The sequence below is a fragment of the Lingula anatina genome, chromosome 1, assembly GCF_051362555.1.
Source record: "Lingula anatina isolate TDL-2025a chromosome 1, LinAna3.0, whole genome shotgun sequence".
Taxonomy (NCBI): Eukaryota; Metazoa; Brachiopoda; class Lingulata; order Lingulida; family Lingulidae; genus Lingula; species Lingula anatina.
This window is the reverse complement of record NC_141767.1, coordinates 61,260,862-61,278,257: the sequence shown is the minus strand read 5'-3', so window position 1 is coordinate 61,278,257 and position 17,396 is coordinate 61,260,862. Positions and strand designations below refer to the sequence as shown.

Below are 17,396 nucleotides of genomic sequence, written 5' to 3'. Positions count from 1 at the left end.
CAGATTATCCCAGTAAGAAAATCTATTGCTCGAACACGGTGTAAGATGTAAAATAGTTACTAAATTTAGTACGAGAATTAACGAGATTGTAAAATTGGGACAACACTTTCTGTATCTAAAGGTCAGGCACGAAGTTGAGAGAGAGAAACTTATTACATTGTTTACATTTTTTAGGGTAAGTTGTATTGGTTTTCATATGGAATGAATGGACCTATAACTTAATTTGTGTCTCTATGCTTATTTCCCCTCTTAAATGCATCTCACTACTCAAAAAGGCGCACCATCCCTGTCCAATTTTGGATATAGATGCCGCGCATAAACAACTTCCGAGACCCTTCCGAAATCCAAGTCTAAATCTTTCTTTTCGCTTAAATGTAGTTATCAATTATGAATAAATTAAATATATATTCATTTTTGTGAATTATAGAACACTAAAATTTATTTGCGTATCAAATAGAATATGTGTCAATTGTGGAAAACCTACTTTTTATCGACAAATGCTTTTGGTGTCATCAATATTTAATGATGGTGGGGGAAAATGCAAACCAAGTTGCACATATGAAAAGTACCCTCCCTATTTGGAGTGTGGTTGAATTTAAAAGTTAATCAAATATTACGCCTTGTAAATTGAATTGAGGATATTTATTTTATGACAATTTCAGATACTAGAATTTCTCCACCCACTCTCCCATGCTTCTGGACATAAGCTATGATGATTCATACTCGCTGAAAATGCATAATCTTTATATATTAGTGAGTGAGAGGATGTTGCATTTCGCAACATGCCTGTCCTGACAGCCATATACAAAGCATGGCATCAGCAGCACAGGCCAACCAATGGATGACATCCAAACATACAAGTAATATAATAAGTAATCAGCCTCAGTATCAAAAATCGCAGCAAACAACAATGACAACAATGACATCTCAACCACCTGACACGCGACAGTTGGATTTTAACCAGGCCATGCAGGACTTTAAGCACATGTTCCCAACCATGGAAGAGGAGGTGATTGAAGCAGTGTTACGTGCCAATAATGGAGCTGTAGATGAAACCATTGATCAGTTACTGACAATGAACATTGACAATGAAGATGACAGTGTGCCTCTTCATTTACTGAAGGAGGAACATGATTCAGTACAGGTCTGTATTTTCATGGTAAAATCATTAATTGATTTATGTAGGTTTTGAATGTCAAGTGATATATAAAACAATAATTGTCTGTTGAAGTGGACCTTTGAAATACTCCAAGGAAAAAAATTACATTGTATATTGACAGGGAGAGTGACAAAATCAGTAGGCGAATCCTATAAACTTGAGTGAGTCCTTTCACAGCTAGTCTACATGTTTTTAATGTACATCTAAAAAGATGGTCAATAAATGATGCTTACTTCACCAGTCAAAAATAAAGACCCAAGTCCAATCACTTATTTTATCTCCTAAGAGTGGTCTTCAAGGAATGGGCATGGGAGTTACCCATACACAATATTTTGATGGCTTAGAAGTAACAACTTCAATATTTGGTCATACATCACAGATGCTGGATTTATAAATGGGATGTAGTAAGAGGATGTAGTTAGGTTGGCCAGATGAAATTACTGTTTATACTTTTTTGGTTGTTAAACCAGTAATGAGATTTTGATGTGTTTCTTTGATTATTGTATCAATTCCAGTTACAAAACTATAAAGCAAAATGTATCATTGTAATCTAAGCGTAATATAAATTGTGATACATGGTAGATATACAAACATCTCTAGTAGTAGAGATAGATGCCTATCACAGTAAGACAATTTTCTGATGATGACTCACAAACTTATGCCTCCACTGACATACAAAAGATTTTATATAAAGAGGTTACTCAGACATTGGAAACTACTAGTAAGCAAAGTGCAGCAAGTTCTGTGGATGATTGCCCTTCTGTTACAAAAAAGTTTTTTTTCAACTGCTAAATCTGGGATTGTCCATTGGATTAATCTGCACTCTTTCCTCTTCCCTTTCAACAACCTTTTAGCTTGATTATTACTATAAGAAAGTCTTTTTGAAAGGCTTCAGTCCAGTGCTTTTGATATTAGGTGAGTTTGAAATATCATACATGACAGTGAGTGATTATTTTAACTCCAGGCGTCTTAACATACTTAACTAGCTTGCCAAGTTGCCATCTGTCCTACATACTATGATCCATTTCCAGATCCACATCTACTATAATCAGGCAGTGAGGGGAAGGGCACTTCTTCAAGCTGAATGTCATGCTAAAAATATTTTTGTTTACTAATGCTAGTATATACTCAGTAATTCCAACGATTACTTGTCAAAATCTAGGAAGCCCAGTGTTTGTACTAGTAATCCTTTAGGAGGCATAACCCTGATATATGTAGACTCGCCCTTCAAGAAAGTGACGGAAAATGGCTCATTTTCAAATTTGAATGGGCATTGTAGATAAAGTATGACAGCCAAAGCTCTCAAATTTTTGTACATAGATAGGTGGGATATGTTAGGAATAAGTGTTGTAAATTTCAGTCCAAACGGTTGCCTATATTTTGAGATAAAATGCTTTAAATGTGCAGCAAACTGTAACACTAATGTCCTCAAGATCTTGACAAAAAACAAAAGTAGTTGTGACATGATTCCATTGTAGTTGGAAAGCTGCTGGATGATTTCCGAATGATAAATATTTCGTAGCTTTTACAAATATTTAGAAAATGACCATGCAGATAAACGAAAATTCAATAATCCAAATTTAAGCTGTGTATTAAGACAGCTAAAACCGTGCATTTCTGACCTTGACTTGTCAGTGTCAACAGAGCTTACTGAACGCATCCTTAACAAGCCTATAAATATTGCATTTGATACTTTGTATCAGACGCTTCATTTTTATCGACAAAGTGTTTACAATGGGCATGACGGCGGGGAAAAACAGCGAAAAAAAAACATATTTCCGGTTTTTGTCGATTTCTTGAAGGGCGAGACTATGCAATTTCTGCTATAGAAATGTTCTTGCTCAAGTTTGCTTTTATTTGCAGGTTATGTAGTAGGAAACTTAGGTTAACTTCATTTTATCTTGGCCATACACTTTCCAGGGAAATTGTCCAACATTGAATCTCTTAACATGTTTCAACATGGTTTCTACCCAGTACCATATTTATGCAATTTCTAGATGATTTGGCCTGAAGTTAACTTTTCAGATAGAAATGAATATATTAAGTAAATAGGAAACAGTGATATGCATTTCAAGAGAGTTGAGTGAACAGCTGTTTGTAAAAAAAAATTTCACCATTATGTACTGTTTGTAAAAAAAAATTTCACCATTATGTACTTAAGTTTATTTTGTGCTTCTTTTCTATCTAATTTTGGTGATCTCAGAGAAGCATTCGCAGTTAAGAGATAGCAATATCTAGAATATAATTGTTATGATATAGTTATAAATACTAACATTATTTGTCTACATTTTGTGAATCAAACAAATTGTTTTAGAAAATCTGAAATTATTCAGTCACTATTTAAGTAAATTAATGTGACTTTACAAAACTAAATGCAGAAATCATATTGTACAGGAAGATTAGGCACTTGCTTGGTTAGTAATGCTTTTCTTCCACTTCCTTGGAATGTAAATTGCATTAGATGAATAGACTTTACGAAAAAACAAAAAATCTGTCAGATATTCGGTCTGACAAGCTTGAAAATTCAGTCAGACCAAAACAAAATCTGTCAGACTGGAGCAAAATTATACAAACTGTGAGCCTTCATCAAGTTCATGTGCATTTTTCGCCAACTCGTGGTCATAGACAGTACCTGCAGAATCAGACGTCCGGAATTTTTCAGAACTCATAATAAAGCAGTAAGATTTATGTTGTTGATGATCATAGTGATTACTGTAGTATTTCTGACACTCAATGTACAACTCTTTCCTCTCTTCTGGATTATAAGTATATTAAGCAGGGCCTACCTTCTTTCCAGTTTTACTAAACTGATCAATTCGTTTTTTTTTTCCTCACTTTGTTGTCATATTTTTGCCACGCTGTGCACCAACAAAGTATTTCAAGTTCAACAACGTCATTTTTCTAAACAAAAGACTTAGCCATGAGTTCTGCACTCAACTGATAATGAAGAAACATGGCATCAAGTCAGTTAAAAAAATGTAAAACGCAAGGGCACATGTGTTGGGGCCATTTTGTCATGTAAGGATATCATGAGAACGAAAACAAAAAATTTTATATTACTTCATACAGGAATCCCTCAACTTCAGCCACTCACAATTGTATTTGTAGAGTGAAAATGAGGTCAATAAGTCATGTTTAATTAGTAGGGAACTCCCTGGGATTTTTATCCCGTCTCTCTTTTTGAATGAAGTAAAATATGTCTCCAAGGAAAGAAACAAAAACGTATTCCTTAGATTTGTGTATTTTGAATCAGCTTAAAAACTCCCTGGACATAAGGACTGGCAATACAGGATTTTTTTATCGGACCAGTACAAAATTTTTTAGACGGTCTGAGGCCTTTCTTAAAGTCTGGATGAACTTCTGTAGTAGCTTAACTTATTGATGTATATTGATTTTGAACTTGTGTCAATGCATTATGTAAAAGACATTTCATGTATAAATAGTAGATTGATGCTTTATTGGCTCAAATTTACTATATACACAGCCCTCTGGTATCATTCAAAGTGTTTATTCAGTACTTGGTTTACTTGCTGATGTTGAAGGTGCAAATTGATTATGCTCTCTCTTTATCTGTTATTAAAAATTATTCAGTGTAAGACTTATCTGAAACCCGCTCCTCTTCACAAGTATAGAAGTTATTTTTTTATTTTTTTATTTTATTTTTGTAAGGTTTAGAGAAAAAAAGAAAAAGTGAAAAGGTCACATAAGATATTGGTCTTGACTGAAGAATGCATCAAAGGCATAAAAAGGGGAAAACACTTGTTCCAACAGTCTACCAGTGATAAGAACATACCCCTTGATACAATTTCCGCCTGCCTCTCTTATTTCAAATTCTGCATTTTATAATAAAATCTCCCAGATTCTTTTTTATGATTTTCTGACCCACTGAGGATACAGACCCCAAGTTATCAGCCCAGAGGAGTTGACTTATCTCATTCATCAGCAGCAAGAAACTCCTAGATTTACTTGTATTGGATTAGATGAGACAAGTTTCTTTTTTTTTTTTTTTTAATTTAATATATTTTCTCTACACAGTAGCCTTAAGTTTTCTGCATCTGTTGCAAAGGAAATGGATGCAGTTGTTTAGTACTGATAGTCTTACACAATTTCTTAAGTAACACTGTTGTTGGCTACTTGACTCATAACTATTCTTAAAGAATTTGATGTAAAATATTGCCATGATGTGAATTTTGATCTTTTTCTTTATTAATTGGAAAATATGATTTTTAAGCATGATATTTGATTGACATTATCTTTTGTTGATGAAAACAGTTAACAGCAATATTCTCATCTGCAACCACAGTATTTTGCTTTCGAAAGTTCCAAATTTTTTTTTATGCTCCAGAACATTGAATATATTCAAGACAAAGAAATCCATCTATGTAATTGTATCTTTATTTCAGCCTCAAGAAAGGGTAAGTGAAGATGCACCTCCTAGCTATGCAGAGGCCATGCAAACAGCTCCAGATAACATTTCTTTGAGATCAGAGACTGTTCCCAAGCAGTCCCTACCTGAGGAGGACTGGCTTGCTCTGCTGACTTCACCTAACACACAGCCGAAACCAGGTAAAGGTGTTGCAAGCACACCTTCTGGTTCTCCTTATAGTTCACAGGCAGCACCCCCTTACAGTCCTCAGGTGCCACCTTACAGCAGTCACCCAACAACACCAGTTAACTCAACACATCCTAGCATGCCCAAAATGGGGGTATCGGAGTACACGCCTCGAGTAAAGAGGAACAATTACAGACGGTGGAATCCACCCTTGTTAGGAAAGCTTCCTGATGAGTTTCTGAGGATAGTACCCACAGATGAACAGATACGAGCAAAGCAGTCTTTACAATTGCAGCAGCAGCAGTTTCTGAGAACAGACTGGTATTCCCCCCAGTATACTCCCCAGACACACCTTCCCAGCAGGGGACAGTTACATCCTCCAGGATGGGGGCAACTTCACACGCAACATCAACAACATCATCATCAGCAACGTACGCAATGGGCAGACCAGCCTGAGGGTACTCAGAATTGGCGTCAACCTCTGCTTGATCAAAAAGTTCCCCCAAGAGGGAGACAGCATTTTAGGTCACAAAGTATGAATGAATTTGAGAGGAAATCAAAACCCAAAAAGTTGGATTCTAGGCTTGTTCACAAAAGTTTGAGTATACGAGAATCCACTCAACCTAGACCTGTGAATGGGTCACAGAATGGACAGGTGAGATTGCGTTTAAGTTAAGAAATTACTTCCCCTGCTCAAATGTGGCTTTTCATGGGTGGGAGGGTGCAGATACACATGCACAAGTAACTGTTGATTTGAAATAAAGAGAAAATTGGTATTAATTTTTTTTTTATTGCATATTAGTTAGTTTGTAAATTTCAGTAATTGTCAGGCAATAGTGAGGATCTTGAAAGAAATTGTTCTTGTAAATTTTTTGTGCCAAAATCATAGATACAACCCCTTTTAGGAAATGTTTTAAAGCATAAAGATGCCAGTTTAGACTAATATCTGATTTTGGTCTTTTATTTATTTTGAAAATTCTTGATCCACATAAACTGTTTTGCCAATAACAAAAAGCAATTTTATCTGTAATTTGTAGCCTTTGCAAGGATCAGAATTTAGCAGTCACTCACAGATGCTACAGAAGCGTATGGCAGAAAATGAGCGGCGGAGAGCAAGCACCAACAGGGAACTAGACCCTGAGATGGCTCAGTACTTGGAGGATGAAAGACTTGCTATTCTTATGCAGAATCAGGAATTTTTAAGAGAATTAAGGGGCAATGAAGAATTTATGAAGACACTAGAAAGAGGTGTGGCTTTGATTTTTGTCCTATGAATTTGATAACTCATAGCAATCAGCTTCAGTGTGCATTACAAATTAAGGACCAAATTAGAAGTAAAAATTGTTAAACAAGCATGCATCACCTCTAAAAACATTGTTTGTTAGAGCTATTTTCTTTTTCATTTGATTCCATAAGATATATTTTGCTGTGCATAACATTTCTGTATAAATTATTTGTACTTAGCATTGTGAATTGGAAAATAGTTTTAAGACAGTATAAACTACAGATAAATAACTTGCAGAAAAGTTTTTTTTTTTTCATTTTGTCTTCTCATTGAATCATATGATAATAAAAATGAATTATTCATTTTCAGATCGCATGAATAGAACAGCATTTGAGTTTCATAATGCTCCTGACTCCACTTCCTCTTCTGAAGAAGGTATGATAGTAGCTCCTTTATATACCAACTATTAACATTAGTCATTTGAAACATATGTTGAAATCTATCTATCTATTCATCTCATGCAATAACCTGTCATGCCTGTTTATGACTGTTACATAATGACAAATGTGCTTTCTTCTGGAAGGGTAATTATATTGCTTGTTGCATTAATACATCCTGCAAGAACTTTTGAGTTATTTTAGTGCGCTGTTCTGTGCATATTGATGTTTTTGTGTATTTTTCCCCCAAGATATCAAACTTGTAAGTTTCTGTCAGAAATCAGTTTCCTGTAATGCAATTAATTTTTTTTTTCACAGATAATACCCCCAGATTACAAAATCGCAGGAGACGTTGTTTAAGTCCAGAGTCAACTTCTTCCAGTGGAGGTAAGATCTTTATATGCTAAAAATGCTATTTCTCATCAAGATACAATTGAATTTTATAATAAAATTGATGTCTTTTTTTTGTTAGCAGTAATCACTGCATTTTATGCTACTATTTACAGTCACTGCTATATTTTGAAAAATCACAGAAATGTAAGCAGTGAATTACTTTTATTTTTTTGTTTCAATTGGATTGGTTTTTAACTTTTATTGCCTTGTGTATATTATAAGGTGCTGGTTTGTGGGCATGTTGGTTTCTGTTTTGATTTTATGTAAACTGCAGCATGTTGGCTGCTACTCAGTTCATCTTTATGCAGCAATTTATTTTCTGTGGTTTGGTTAGAAAAGGTCTACAGATATATGTACTTCACAGAATTAAAAACAACCCATAAGCTAATTATCCCTATCAATTATGATTGATGTTTGGCTGACTGAGAAAAATGATTATGCAGAACCCACCATTTCTTTCATTTTCTTTCCTCAATAAATAATGCTTGGTCACAGCATGTGAATTCACACACTAGCATGCGGCTTTTGTTATAGATAATGTTAGTCCGCCACCATCAACAGAAAATGTTAGGCAACAAATGACTCCAGACTCCTCTTCCTCCAGTGATGAAGGTAAGCTGGTCATCAATCAAAAAACAACTCTTGTCCTTAAAGAACAGCAATTGTATATTTTGTTTATCGGAAAAAAAATATTGGATACTCAGTATTACTGCATGTAGAACATTCTGTGCTTGGATTAGTTTTGCTTAATGTTTATTTTGCTTTCTGCATACTAAATTCATGCTAGTGTAACTAACAACTGAGTTTTTGAAAACTAGATTTCATTTTAATTATTTTTATGTAGTAAAAATTACATTTCAAATTCTGTTGTTACAAGAAAATGTTAAATTATGCACTGTATAATTAGAAACAAAAGAAAAAGTATAACGGATGTGTCTTACATACAAGAAAAACTGCAACATTTACAACAGGCTTACAACCGCTAAGAGAACATTTCTTTGCCACCTTGGATGTGGAAGGGTCGCAGCCCAGTGTAAAAGGGGCTTAAGTGATGTTTATATTATTTGGTAAGAATAATTGATAATATTTGTCTGACAAAGGTGAAGGATATGGCCGAGACAATACTGAAGAATTGGGGGCATTTCCATTCACCAAACCGCTTCCCAAAGATGAAGATGTGGAGTTTCAAAAGCAACTTAAGCAGATGGGAGTCCGTAAGTATATTATATTAGTTGGTTTGCTTTTGGATACATTATGCTTTTTTTATTGACAGTATGAAATGACTCAGTCACGTGATCAAGGAACTTTAACAGAGGGTTGAAACATCATGCCTAATAGCAGTGTATGAAATTCAAGGAAATTACTAGCCAGACCGCCGGGCAGGTAACTCTGAAAAGTTACCAGCCCGGCCATGTAGTTACCTGCCCTATTTACGATAACCCCTAGAGTTAAGAGAGGTATGCTGAGGGGGTCTAGAATGCATTCTTGGGAGAGTAATTTGGAAATGAAAGGGCAATATCATGCCTTATGCATGGAAATTTAGAATTGTTTGGAATTTCTACTGAATGATACCTTGTCAGTGTTGGATTTAGAGGGGGTCAAGGGGCTCCTGACGCCCCCCTTTTAATTTCTGTAAAAAATAACTCACCTCTTGAAATAAGATTTTCACTAGTTGAATCATAGTTCTAAACCATACCAAATGGCACCATTCACCATCTAAAATACCAAAAATTTTCAGGGCCCTTTAGCAGTCGGGGGAGGGCGGGGGTAGTCAATTCAGTTTATGTTCACCTTGCAGGCTGTCTCATTTCTTCGTCAATAATTTATTCATAACTTTTATTCCGATTTCGTGATGTAATTTGATCATAATTTTTGCTTTTTTGTATAGCAACAAGTATGACCAAATATATATATATTGTTGTCAAATAAATCGATCTCTGTGCTAACAATAAAGAAGAAAAAATTTAGCACGCAGGGTCCCTTTGAATATCGCTTTTAAGCTTTAAAAAGCGATCGGGAACGGTCCTGCACGCTTATGGCCCATAGACAGTCCTGCAGGGCCCCGTATCTCGAAAGCATTGCTTATTGAGAAAAGCTATATATATCACATAGAGGCTACAATATCATTTTTATATGGGGCGAGTATGGACGAGTTATTGGATCGAGATGCTTGCGCTCGGTCGCAGTGCGTGATACTTTCGAGTTACGGTTTTACGAAAAAAAATGTTGCCGCTCGACTAATTGCAAATCGAAGTCACCTTTCCATTGGTCCCAATTTGTTCTCTTTCGTTTGGTTCTGTCGTAATCTTTGTTTGTTTTATTTCTTTCCTCAATTGTTTTTCTTTTGTGAACTTCTCTATCGGACTTGATAGAATTTTTTCATTTTTGACAGCCCAAGATGAAAGCACGTGGGAAAAGAACTACATCTGACGCACGGCGTAAACTTGTACGTTCACTCATAATTTTGGGATTCAAATTTTTTGTAAAATTCTCCTTTTATTTGCCTCCATTGCCTTTATTACTGTTGATTATAAGCACTTCATGTACCTGTAAGTCGATTTAATCAATATCATAACTTTTTATACTTTCACATTTTTATTACTCTCAACCTACAAATTGCTACTCGCGATATCTCCTCTACACAAAACTATGACGTAACGTTATCTGCTGTGCACTGAAGCTGGTTAAGAACATTGTGCCTCGTTTAAATTGTCTTTCAACTTCATATCACACAGACAGAACTTCGAAAACGAGGCCACTGAGAGGGAGACTGTTAGTTACATTTCGATACGAGCGTTCGATTGCAAGCTATGGTTAGTTCTTTGCTTCTATGAAAGTGGGTGAAAACAGTGAGTTTATTTGATATTTTGCTGAAATCGCTTGTGAACATAGACAAAATAAAAGGTGAAAATAGGCTGTAAAAACAGCCAGCCCGTCGGGCGGGTAATCTGCAAATCTTACCCGCCCGGCCTGAAAGTTACCAGCCTCGGGCTGGCGGGCAGGCGGCCATTTCATACACTGCTAATAGGTAAAAAAAAAAATATGTGAAGTCTCTTTTGAAACCATTTACTTTTTTAACATCATTGCACGAGAAAATGGAAAAGTAGTATAAAAATTTAAGTTTCTATGGAGGGTAAGTATGGTAGTGCTTAGAGCTGTAGGAGAAATCATGCCTTGCGATCAAGTTTTCAGTCTCCCAATCATATGACATAAAAGGTTTTTATCTACTTATCTTAATAATTAAGAAATATATTAGTTTATGTAGAACGAAAACAGAAATCCCAACATGGGAAGGAACCAGACAATACGTTAATTATTACAGAAATATTTGTTTATATTCTTTATATATGTATACCGACCAAAAACAACAACATGTTAAAAGAAAATGGGAAAATATTGATCGCATATTACACCTTAATTGACAAGCAACCAGCTGATGATATATCTCTTAGAATTCAATTGTAATGTTAACAACATGAACTGTCAATCTCTACCCGTTTGTGCAATACTGTACTGTACAACCTTTTTTTTACTGAGAGAGAAAGTATGTAAATGTGTGTGTGTGTGGGTGTGTGTGTGTGGGTGTTTGTGTGCGATTCATAAGTCAAAAAATGTAAAAATGTAAGATTATATATTTATTTGCTACTGAATAAAAAAAAAAAAAAAAAAAAGTTTTCAGTCTCCCAATGATACATGACAAAAAATATGTTAACATGTGCTTGTGCACTTCAGTGTACAGCTCACCTAATAGGATGTATGTAATTGGACTTTACCTCTCAGTTTGTTGATTGTCCATCTATCTGTGTCACCACTTTTGAACTTAAATCATTGAAAAAGGGGTGTGCTTGAACAATCCTCCCCGAGATGACTTGACTAATGTTTCAACTTGCTGTATGTTTTTATGTCACAAACGTTATCTTTAGAAAACTTTAGTTGATTACTACAAATAATAGAGCCAGAAACATAAACTTGAACAGTGCTCCCATCAAAGTGTTTCTGACAAAATAGTCATGAAAATGGCAGAGTATGAAATATTGTCATAGAAAGATATAAAACCAAAAGGACTGGTTGTATTAATGCTTCTTGTATAATTATTTATTAGGATGTTCTGTCATGATTCTTATTCTTAATTTTTAGCTGCAAAAAAGAAGTTCATGGCCATTGCTCGAAAATTCTTATCGCGAAGAAAGAAGAAGTCCACTCCAAAAAATATGTATCCTTTCAAAAATGAGTACTAACATAATCAAATTTCTGCCTCAAGGCTACTAATGTCACCAAACTAAATGAAACCAGATATTAGTTTGATTTAAAAGGAAAAATTGTATATAGAGAAATAAATGTGCTGTATAAGAGATGTTGACTTGTAGTCCTTGATGTACTGCCAGATACAAAAATGCCTCTGGTCCATCTACTTTGAACCTACTCGAAGACAATGATGATGAAGAGCTTTTGGGGGGTGATGAAGAAGAGGAAAGGCAGCAACCTGAAACCCCAGAGTTTGAAGCTTTGGTAAAATAATTTTGCACTGTAACAATGACAAGATTATGATTGAATATGTTCCATAGTAAAGATTAATATATATACATATGGGTGGGAAATAAAATTATTTTTTGCTTTGTAAATACAATGTAATGTTTCATTATAGCTTTTAAGTTAGTTGCACCCATATGTTAGTGTAACTAGACTGTGAGCAAACATACAGACACTTGACAGAAACAAAGTACCATTATAAAAAATGATATGATTTTAGCTTAAAATTTTGTTGTTCATATAAGGACTGTCAAATTCAATATTATCATTTGATAAACATGACATTCCTGAAATTTTAGCCTGGAACAACAATCCGCAACAGGGGCACAACTGATGCATTTCCAGGTGATGATGATTGGAACAGGCAGATGCAGCAGTACTACATATGATATGACAACAGAGGTCAAAGATACAGACGTAACCAGCAATTCTGTATGTAAGACACAGAGGACAGTGATGCTGGCAACAAGAGCAATGTTTCGAATTGTAATATGCCTTTCTTGCCACTTTATGTTAAGTGAGCTATATGATGAAGTTAGGCCAAAGTTTTGGTGTGTGGTAAACAGGCATTGTTATTCCTGCACATATTTATATCTGGTCATGAAATATAAACTATTTTCTCTCATTTTCAGGAAAGTCAAATGCAGATGAGCCAGGCTAGAATGTTATAAAAGCATGTTGAGATGACCATGTTTGTTCTCACAAATATTTTATAAAAGGGTTGATCTTTGTGGTATTTACTTGTGTTGTTAATTTTCAACAAGGGCAAGTGATATTTTAATTGAATATGAAAGTCCTGAAGGCCAAAATGTGTGACATACATATAGGTACTTGGCCATAGGATATCGTTTCATTATTCAAAAACAAGCCTGGCAGAAAACTACTCTGTGATTGTATTCTCTGTAATAGTAAAGTGTATGAGTTTTATAGTATATTGGTCAGAATGATCATGCAAGCTGGAATTGCAATGTTTTGTTTTTAATATATGGATGTAAAAGGCAGCTTGGGACCTGTGCAAGTGTAGTCCCTTATTGCAATTGCATACACAAGAATGTCTGAATTATTGAAGACCTTTTCAGAAAGAAATCTGGTTCTACTTTTAAAATATTAAAACAGTGTGTGGTAGAATTTGTCACCTACCTATGCTTTGATTTTCACAATTTTTTTATTTCATATCTTGTCGTGTAAATGTGCTCTTATATCCAACTGTCTGTACTTATTTTCAGCTATAATAGGGAGGTTTTAAAGTTACTCAAACTTTTTAAAAGTCCCACATTTATCTCCAAGCAAAATTACATACATATCAAGATCAGATCTTATCATTTCTTTGCATAATACTCACAAAAATGAGTTTCTTAAAAAATACTGGCATGCAACATCTAAAATAGTCAGATGGGCCATATTAAAAAAACCATGCCTAGAATTCAACAATTGAATTTAATAACTCAATAACGGGTACCGGAGAAGATCAGCATTGGTCAGAATTGTGCCGGAAGTGACGTGCAGTGGTGTTAGAAGCGAAGCTGAGTGGTCATTTTAACATAGAGGTGAACGGCAGTGAAGACGGTTTGTCGGAGGAAAAAGAAGTTTTCTAAACAACATGGTAAGATAACTCTCCTTTTTTACGCATTTTGGGCAGAGAATACTTGTAGAAATAATAGACGCATGATATGAAAACGTGACACTGAACTTGAAGGTGCAAAATCGTGCTTAATTTGCGGTCAACTTGTTTAGAAATAAATGCTGCTTCGACCGCCAGCGCGACAAAAAGCGTAAAGGGGAAATAATTCCCGGGAGTCTATAAATCGTTGTCATGTGGAAATTTGGCATTAATATAATCCGATATGTCCATATCTAAGTATTTTTGGGTGTTTTATGGTATGGGCTGCAATTACAACGATGTTTTAGAGGTCTTGAAGGACCTTGTGAAAACCAGGAAGTAGTTCGTAACTAACAAGTGGAATGTACCGATCTCCGACTGCTGTGCACAGCTGTATCTTTTTTTCAATATATTGACGAATTTTTAGATCTTTATATGTCCATCTGGCATGAAATTCCACACACATGATCACACTGATACACCTTTTACACTGGGGAAGGCGCTAATCAGTGACAAATGCCAAGACAAAGGTGACAAATATACAATAAAGTGCAATGCATTCACAGGACAAATAAAACATTTCACTGACAAGATCTTCCCAAAAAGACGGAAAGAGAATTCAGGTGAGCTGACAGGTAATTAAGACTAGCTCAAAGTACTAATAATTGACATTATTATGCAATACTCAGTTGGTAAAACGATTCTCACAGGTAGATAAGATGTAACATGACCAATTTCTATAGGCTAATGATTGCCAGCCTGAGGAAAGTGATTGCCAGTCACTTTTGTCAGTGATTTTTAACTCAGATAAGAGGCTGTCAGAATGTCACCTTTGTCTTGGCATTCGTCACTGATTTATGCCTACCCCAGTGTAAAAGGTGTATCAGTGTGATCATGTGTGTGGAATTTCATGCCAGATGGACATATAAAGATCTAAAAATTCGTCAATATATTGAAAAAAAGATACAGCTGTGCACAGCAGTCGGAGATCGGTACATTCCACTTGTTAGTTACGAACTACTTCCTGGTTTTCACAAGGTCCTTCAAGACCTCTAAAACATCGTTGTAATTGCAGCCCATACCATAAAACACCCAAAAATACTTAGATATGGACATATCGGATTATATTAATGCCAAATTTCCACATGACAACGATTTATAGACTCCCGGGAATTATTTCCCCTTTACGCTTTTTGTCGCGCTGGCGGTCGACGCAGCATTTATTTCTAAACAAGTTGACCGCAAATTAAGCACGATTTTGCACCTTCAAGTTTTGTGTCACGTTTTCATATCATGCGTCTATTATTTCTACAAGTATTCTCTGCCCAAAATGCGTAAAAAAGGAGAGTTATCTTACCATGTTGTTTAGAAAACTTCTTTTTCCTCCGACAACCCGTCTTCACTGCCGTTCACCTCTATGTTAAAATGACCACTCAGCTTCGCTTCTAACACCACTGCACGTCACTTCCGGCACAATTCTGACCAATGCTGATCTTCTCCGGTTCCCTTTATTGAATTTAATAACAGGCACACATTTAATGTACATATTATGTAAAACAGATGTATAAATGAAAATTGTATATTAAAAGAATTAGGAAGGAGTTACAAGTATTCAACCTTAAAGAATGTGCTTATTTTTGCCTAACATGAGGCATTGCTGCCTGATAATTATACACTTGTTGGTTATGTTAAAAAAGCATCAGTGTTTCTGGTAGAATAAAGAAAATTAAGAGTTTATGACTTTTATTATTTGAACATGAGAATTCAGCTAGATTCACCCCCATTCCTCAGTGTGTGGAGGAAAAATGTATTTTATGTGCTACTGATCCACGTTAGTCTTTGGGCAGTCCTGATATCCTGTCCAATATTGCCACTCCTCAGTCCTGTGATGTAACTAGAAATTTTTAACAAATTTTCATCGTGAATAACGCTTTTATCTTATTAAAAAAAACTTAATTGTTTATACAAAGGATCCTTAATTGTACCACCAGCGTTAGCGCTGGCGCTACACATGGTTTCGGTCTCGTCCGGATCGTTCCGCCGGCTCCGCCGGACGGCTACCGTTACCGCTTCTCCTCCTAGACGGTAAGGGCCCCCGTACCCATCTCATGGATTTAGGTCACCTATAATCTCAACTCGTTCCACGTAAAATTTGGGCTTTGTCGGTATTGGGGTCTGGGTGTGGCACTCATTGCAATGCACCCTTGTCTAAAAATGGCAAAATTAAATGCTAATTATCTACCCTACGGAAGGAGTTATGGGAAAAATTTCTATAGACGGCTTTCCAAAAGTCATATGTGTAGATTTCAAATATATCCTTGGATTTGACCTTTGACCTCTACTTAAAGGTCAAATGGGCCAAAATTTTCAAAAAAATGAAATTTTTTACGAAAAAAATTTTTTTTCCCTGTTATTCAGACACCACACAGACTTAACCAATAATATTATTGGAAAGTGTTACCCTTCAGGTCATCTTTCATCTCCATGAATTTGGGGTCAATCGGTGCATTTTCACGGGAGAAGCGGCCATAAGATACCGAAACTGAAAACTGTCTCTAATTCGGGAACCGTTAATGCTAGAGACCCATTCTTTTTTGCATTTTGTAGAGCATGTAAAGCCCAACACTGGAAGTGGTCACGGTTTTTTTGTATTCCATACGGTTTTCGAGTTACGCTGTATCAAAAAGTACATATTGGTGGTAAAAGCAAAATGTGCAGTACGGTAATGGATAATAAATTTTGAACTCTGGAAAAATAAAACATAAGGCTTGACAAAGCAGACAACTTGTGTTCAAAAATGACATTATTTCATCAAATTTGAACTTCTGAAACTTCAGAGCACCTCCTATTTCAAGAATTTTGACCAAAATGACATTTTCTTTATTTTAATTAATTTTTTCTGTACGAAATTTAAGGCACATTATGGTAACTCCAAAATTATAACATCTAGTCCCTTATATCTCCAAAACTGGCAGAGATAGGTCCATAGTTACTATTGCAGTTGAATAGGAAATCATATACTGGCAATCTTACTATGACCTTGAAATTGACCTTTGACCTACTTTTCACCATGAACTGAACTTTGCAAATTTTTCTTCCCTTTTATCTCCAAAACTGGCAGCGATAGGTCCATAGTTACTATTGAACTTGAATAGGAAGTCATATACTGGCAATCTAAATGTGACCTTAAAATTGACCTTTGACCTACTTTTCACCATAAACTGAACTTTGCAAATTTTGCTTCCCTTTTATCTCCAAAACTGGCAGAGATAGGTCCATAGTTACTATTGAACTTGAAAAGGAAGTCATATACTGGCAATCTAAATGTGACCTTGAAATTGACCTTTGACCTACTTTTCACCATAAACTGAACTTTGCAAACTTGTCTTCCCTTTTATCTCCAAAACTGGCAGAGATAGGTCCATAGTTACTATTGAACTTGAAAAGGAAGTCATATACTGGCAATCTAAATGTGACCTTAAAATTGACCTTTGACCTAC

The 17,396-nt window shown here is 35.4% G+C and overlaps 1 protein-coding gene across 2 annotated transcripts; it reads left to right on the top strand.

Moving 5' to 3' along the window:
• The first annotated feature begins 1 nt into the window (after position 1).
• On the top strand, positions 2–15,631 carry LOC106154498 (uncharacterized). 2 transcript variants are annotated; one of them, XM_013528863.2, is made up of 11 exons: positions 2–175; positions 663–1,144; positions 5,563–6,366; positions 6,749–6,959; positions 7,306–7,371; positions 7,692–7,760; positions 8,301–8,378; positions 8,867–8,980; positions 11,904–11,979; positions 12,152–12,275; positions 12,596–15,631. In XM_013528863.2, the coding sequence occupies exons 2-11, from the start codon at positions 812–814 to the stop codon at positions 12,683–12,685; spliced, it is 1,965 nt and encodes a 654-aa protein (XP_013384317.2). In that variant the 5' UTR covers positions 2–175; positions 663–811; the 3' UTR covers positions 12,686–15,631. The 2 variants fall into 2 exon arrangements, with proteins under 2 accessions (XP_013384317.2, XP_013384324.2); XM_013528870.2 differs by lacking the exon at positions 8,301–8,378.
• The last annotated feature ends 1,765 nt before the right edge of the window (positions 15,632–17,396 follow it).